We start from the raw sequence: 6,940 nt of genomic DNA on the forward strand, positions 1-6,940 counted from the left end.
GTATAATCATAAGGAATTTGATTTAGGTCATACCTGAATGGTCTAGTGGTTTTCCCTACTTTCTTCAATTTAAGTCTGAATTTGGCAATAAGGAGTTCATGATCTGAGCCACAGTCAGCTCCTGGTCTTGTTTTTGTTGACTGTATAGAGCTTCTCCATCTTTGGCTGCAAAGAATATAATCAATCTGATTTTGGTGTTGACCATCTAGTGAAGTCCATGTGTAGAGGGTCCTCTTGTGTTGGAGGAGGGTGTTTGCTATGACCAGTGCGTTCTCTTGGCAAAACTCTATTAGCCTTTGCCCTGCTTCATTCCGTATTCTAAGGCCAAATTTGCCTGTTACTCCAGGTGTTTCTTGACTTCCTACTTTTGCATTCCAGTCCCCTATAATGAAAAGGACATCTTTTTTGGGTGTTAGTTCTAAAAGGTCTTGTAGGTCTTCATAGAACCGTTCAACTTCAGCTTCTTCAGTGTTACTGGTTGGGGCATAGACTTGAATTACCATGATATTGAGTGGTTTGCCTTGGAAACGAACAGAGATCATTCTGTTGTTTTTGAGATTGCATCCAAGTACTGCATTTCGGACTCTTTTGTTGACCATGATGGCTACTCCATTTCTTCTAAGGGATTCCTGCCCACAGTAGTAGATATAATGGTCATCTGAGTTAAATTCACCCATTCCAGTCCATTTTAGTTCACTGATTCCTAGAATGTTGACATTCACTCTCGCCATCTCCTGTTTGACCACTTCCAGTTTGCCTTGATTCATGGACCTAACATTCCAGGTTCCTATGCAGAGTTTGCATAATTATAGGTATCTTCAATCACTTATTTACAAATTTAAAGAAGACTAATCTTAGGGATTAAGGGTAGATAATCTAGACTCAGTGGGCTTCCCAAGTGGCTCAGTGGTAGAGGATCCACCTGCCAATTCTGGAGACATGGGTTTGCTCCCTGGGTTGGGAAGATCCCCTGGAGGAGGAAATGACAACCCACTCTAGTATTTTTTGCCTGGAGACTCCCATGGACAGAGGAACCTGTCAGGCTACAGTTCATAGGGTCTCAAAGAGTTGTACACGTCTGAATGACTGACCGTGCACGCATGCATCATCTGGACTCAGAGTGCCTGGGTTGAAATCTTTGTTCTCTCACTTATTTGTTGTGTGACTTTGGTCAAGTTAATCTATCAGTGCCTCAGTTTCCTCATCTGTAAATGAGGCTGATCAGATGTCATCATTGTTATGAAGGTTGAGTCATCGGGTGTAAACCCCTTCAAAAGGAATCAGGCACATGATAAGTACTCAGTGTTATCTCTGATGATTTCTTTATGATAGTTTAATTCTCAGAGGGTAATTTTCTATTTTTAAAGTTTATTTGTGAAGGGAAGATTGAAATAAGGTGTCCTGTGGTTCAGTATTTGATTCTCATGTTTAATGCTCTCTTTCAATGCAGTTGCTTTGTTTTCAAACCCTTCTTCAATGAAAGCTCTTTCCTGGGCAAGGTCTCCTAGAGTATTTTAAACTCAGGCCTTTAGGCCACATCCCATAACCTTGAAATGGACCACATTGAAGTTTGGTTTCAAAATTCACTTATGCATTCATTAACAAATAATTACATGCTTGTCATATCCGACACTGTTCTGGGTATTGGAAATACACTAATGAACTAGGCAGAAGACACTTTATTCTCTCAGAGCTTTTATCTACATATGAAAGAGATGGATGAGAACAAACAAGTTGAGTGAACACAGGTTTTAGATGTAAGTGCTATAAGGAAACAGGGTCTCTGGTAGAGAGTGCCCCAGTTTCAATGGGGCGTTCAGGAGGACCTGCAGGGAGATCACATCTGACCTGAAACTGAACTTGACGAGAAGGAAGCTGCAGTGAGAATCTCTGGAGGGCAAAGATCCTGGGAGGAGAGACCAGCTATGAAAAGACCCTGAGGCAAGAGTGATGAGCCTGGGGGACTTTGCTGATGTTCCAGTGGCTAAGACTCTGAGCTCCCAATGCCGGGGTGGGAGTCAGGGCTCAATCCCTGGTGAGGGAACTAGATCACACGTGCCGCAAAGAAAATCAAAGATCCTGCATGCAGCAGTGAAGGTCAAAGATCCCACATGCCACAACTAAGACCCAATGCAGCCAAATAAATAAAAGAAGGAGGCAGAGTGAGCAAGGGAATGAGATTATAAAGGCAAGTAAGGGCTACATTTAAGTCAACATAGGCCATGGTAAAAATTTTCAATTTTTATATATGATAATCTATGATTTTAAGGTGAGAGTTATATAAGATTTACATTTAAGAAGTCCTCTGGCATCTATGTAGAAATGGTTGATAGGGAGAAGAACAGAGAGATCATTTGGGTGAGTCATTTTAAAAAATACTTATTTATTTGGTTACACCCAGTCTTAGTTACAGCACGTCTTTAATTGAGACGTACAAACTGTTAGTCATGGCATGTGGGATCTAGTTCCCTGACCAGGGATCAGACCTGGGGCCCTTGCACTGGGAGTGTGGAGTCTGTCCCTGAACCACCAGCGAAGTCCCTGGGTGAGTCTAGTAGCTGTGAGAGATGAGAATGGCTTTGCTTGGGTGGAAGCAGTGGAGTTGGAAAGAAGTGGATGGGTCAGGCCGATGAGTTGCTAATGTGATAGGTTAGGAGAGTGAGGGGCAAAGAGGCTTTTGCTAACAAGATTGAAAAATACTTCAGAGAAATAATGGTGTGGCTTACCTACCCATGTTCAAAATAGGGCAGAAGGTCCAATTTAGAGGTAAGACAAAACTAAAAACTAAACTGCCAAAGCTAAAACTAAAATGCCCCAAACTGAAATTGCGTAAAATATCAGCACGTTCCCTCCCAAGTGTGAGCTAATGGCTCTGCTGCCCTGCCACTTGTACTAGTCCACTTCACAAACTCAGTTTTGCAATCTGAGTGTGGTACAGAGGTGCCCCAGCTTCAGAGGATTGTGGAAGCCCCATTTTGCTTTCCTAGCCCTGTGCTCTGCACCTAGGTGTAGAGATGCTTCTGCCCAAAGTGATCGACTTTTTCTGATCCAAACAAAGTGCCATAGTAGTCACCCTGGGGCCCTGGAAGCTACTTGCCCATCAGTCTTTTTTTGGAAACCTTTCCATCTGAGAAAAGATACCCAGCATACCACTTTATGAGTCATCTATAAGGTATGAAAGCTAAAGTGCAAATTTTATGTTTTATCTTCTCCCTGCTGTATTTTCCTTGGTGAGAACTATGGAGATATCTGTGTCTTTTGAAATTCTTGTGGGAACTTTGCTCTGGTGTGTGTTAAGTTGAGGAAAAACAAAATAAAAAAATAAATATAATTAGCATGTTAAAAAAAAATTTGGCCATGCCCCATGGCATGCAGGGTCTTTGTTCCCCAACAGTGGATTGAGTTCGTGCCCCCTGCAGTGGAAGCACAGAGTCTTCACCACTGGACCACCAGGGAAGTCCCCAGGTCATATTTTGTTAAGCGGTTTTTATGTACCTTGCACCATGCTTTACCTCCATTATGTCACTGAATCCTTGCACCAGCCCTCTGAGGTACATACTATTGTCCTTCATTTTATAGATGAAGAGATTGATCCCAGTAGTGCCCAGGTGACTTACACGTAAGGTCACACAGCTTGTGAGTGGCAGATCCAGACTTAACCAGAGGTTCTAGCTCCTAATACCCATGTTCTTAGCCTCCGCACTAGCACATTCCTTCTTTATCTTTGTCTCCTCATCTTTCAGGTAGATGGGAAATTGCTATGCTGGCTATGCACACTTTCATACAAACGGGTCCTTCAGAAGACCAAAGAGCAGAGGAAGCACCTGAGCAGCTCTTCCCGTGCCAGCCACCAGGAGAAGGAGCAGTATAGTCGACTGAGTGGCGGCAGCCATTACAACAGGTAACCCCAAGATGCTTGAGATAGAACAAGAGGTTCTGGGAGGTCAGATGTAATACACAAGTAGTCATGGAAGATACTATTTTGTCTAAATTTTTGTATTTTCTCTCTAGTTACTAATCTACAGAGGGAATCTCCTTTGATGTATTTTATAATTCATATATCATCCAAGGGCCAGAGAGACATCCATAAGGCATTAGGGTTTTCTGACTTGGTTTGTGTTGTATCTTAAAAGTTTGTATTCTCCCCACCATTAAGAGTGGATTATCTCCCTAGAAGACCAGACATTCCACATTCTGAGGAAATGCAACTTTTCTTATGCATATTTGGCTAGGAGATAGATATTCTAGGTTTGTCCTTATAAGATCCAGTCAAAATGATGCCCCTTCATTGTTGTCTTAAGCTTCCTTTCAGAGTATCTGTTGTGTTGTTAAGAGTTCTGGCTTTGGATTGAATCCTGGGTCTGCCAGGTTCTCTGTATGGGATCTTGGGCAAGTTTTTTCATCTGTAAAATGAGGGAAATATTAACTCATGGAGTTGCTGTGAAAATAAATTATATGGTATGTGCATAGTGATTAGTTTTATAACTGGCATATAGGAAGCTTCAGTACATGATGGTTATGCGTTGTTATCATTACCTTTATGATTTTGTTTGTTCATTGTTAGTTACCTTCATGGACCAGATTCTCTGCAAGGAATGCAGAGATGAGTAAAAAGAATCACTCTGTTTTCTAAGAGGTATGCAGCCTGGTAGGGAAGACAGACCTGTAATCAAAGTATTGCAGGATAATCTGAGGGTGTCACAGTGAAAGCATGTCAAGATACAGGCATAAGAGGCCGTGGTAATTAACTGCCTGGGGAGGTCAAGCAATGAAAGATCAGAGAAGAGCTGACATTGGAGCTAGATCTTAGGATAAATCAGAATCGTCAGATAAGGAATGGGTGGAGGGAATAGCAACTGCAAAGACATGGAGGGCATAAGACCACATGGAACTTAGGAACAGCAGATCCTTTTATTTTGCTGGAGCTTATGATTGGGAGCAGAAAATGGGATGGAAAGGAATCCAGCAGACCTGGTAAGTAACATGATCTTGATGTTAGTAATTTTAATAGGGAGCGACTGAAAGGACCTGTGTTGGGGAGGGACGAAATCTACCTTAAAAAAAAAAAGATTAACCCAGACTATTGTGAAGAATGCACTGGAGGAAAAGAGGCTGGGGGCTAGTTAAGAAGCTTTTTTGGTAAGAGTCCAGAAAGAGATGTTAATAGAGAACCTCAGGTAGTGGCACTAAAGATCGAAGAGGTAGATTCAGGAAGACATTTCAGAAGGAGAATTATGTGTAAATTAGATAATCTGATGAACAGGTAGATGGGCAGGAGCTGGGTGAATAAAGGATAATTCTCAGGTTTCTTACTGGGATGAGTGAGTGAATCCTTATCTGAGAGACTGTCAGAAGGGGAAAAAAGTTCAGTTTTGGAAAGTTGAGTTTGAAGTGTCAAGAACTATTTAGCTCTTTTTTGTGGCACCTTTGAGGCTATCGGCTGCTCCAAGGTGAAGCAGAACATCTCTTTCGCAGCCACTGGCTGCCAGAAACTCACTGCAGTGGACAGTGAACGCAGACTTTGTACTGTCTGTGAGAAGTTCGTGGCTGTGGAAGTTGCTGCTGATGCTCCAGGTAAAGAATGGAGGATTATGTGTTCGAATCAGTGGTGGGAATGACAGGCAAAGGACCATGAAGCAGGCCATGAAGCAGGGTGGTGACCCATGGCAGTGTCCACCTACTACTGAGTTAAAGAGTATTCCTGTTACAGGCCAAGGAAAACTGGAGAAGGAAAGAGCAAATCTGTATAGGTTGCATTGTGAATGCCAATCTGAGTGTCCTCAATTTGGTCATTGTCAAAAAGGGAGAGGAGGATATTTCTAGATTTACTGGTACTACTGGGACTCCACCTGGGGCCCAAGAGCTAGAGTCTGCAAACTTTATAATCTCTGAAGTAAAGATCTTGATTACTGCCTCCTGTACAATGTCACAAACCTCTGTCCATAGTTCTTCAGGCACTCTTATCAGATCTAATCCCTTGAATCTATTTGTCACTTCTACTGTATAATCGTAAGGGATTTGATTTAGGTCATACCTGAATGGTATAGTGTTTTTCCCTAGTTTCTTCAATATAAGTCTGAAGTTTGCAGTAAGGAGTTCATGATCTGAGCCACAGTCAGTTCCTGGTCTTATTTTTGTTGACTGCATAGAGTTTCTCCATCTTCAGCTGCAAAGAATATAATCAATCTGATTTCGGTATTGACCATCTGGTGACATCTATGTGTAGAGTCATCTCTTGTGTTGTTGGAAGAGGGTGTTTGCTATGACCAGTGCATTCACACTAGCAAAGTAATGCTCAGAATTCTCCAAGTGAGGCTTCAACAGTATGTGAACTGAGAATTTCCAGATGTTCAAGCTGGATTTAGAAAAGGCAGAGGAACCAGAGATCAAATTGCCAACATCTGTTGGATTATCTGTTGAAAAAGCAAGAGAGTTCCAGAAAAACATCTACTTCTGCTTCATTAACTATGCCAAAACCTTTGTGTGCATCACAACAAGCTGGAAAATTCTTAGGGAGATGGGAATACCAGACCACCCTACCTGCCTCCTGAAAAATCTGTATGCAGATCAAGAAGCAACAGTTAAAACTGTATGGACATGGAACAACAGACTGGTTCCAAATTGGGAAAGGAGTACATCAAGGCTGTATATTGTCACCCTGCTTATTTATCTTATATGCAGTGTACATCATGCGAAATGCCGGGCTGGGTGAAGCACAAGCTGCAATCTAGACTGCTGGGAGAAATATCAATAACCTCAGATATGCAAATGACACCACCTTATGGCAGAAAGTGAAGAGGAACTGAGGAGCCTCTTGATGAAAGTGAAAGAGGAGAGTGAAAAAGCTGGCTTAAAACTCAACATTCAAAAAACGAAGATCATGGCATCCAGTCCCATCATTTCATGGCAAATAGATGGGGAAACAGTGACAGACTTTATT

The 6,940-nt window shown here is 42.1% G+C and overlaps 1 protein-coding gene across 1 annotated transcript in view; it reads left to right on the forward strand.

Moving 5' to 3' along the window:
• FAM76A (family with sequence similarity 76, member A) overlaps positions 1-6,940 on the forward strand; it is a 45,130-nt gene that overhangs the window by 20,675 nt on the left and 17,515 nt on the right. The window contains exon 5 of the mRNA XM_010830260.1: positions 3,744-3,901. Within this exon, the coding sequence (XP_010828562.1) occupies positions 3,744-3,901 (158 nt within the window). The remainder of the gene's footprint in view (positions 1-3,743; positions 3,902-6,940) is intronic.

This window comes from Bison bison, unplaced genomic scaffold, assembly GCF_000754665.1.
Source record: "Bison bison bison isolate TAMUID 2011002044 unplaced genomic scaffold, Bison_UMD1.0 scf7180017864516, whole genome shotgun sequence".
Classification (NCBI taxonomy): Eukaryota; Metazoa; Chordata; class Mammalia; order Artiodactyla; family Bovidae; genus Bison; species Bison bison.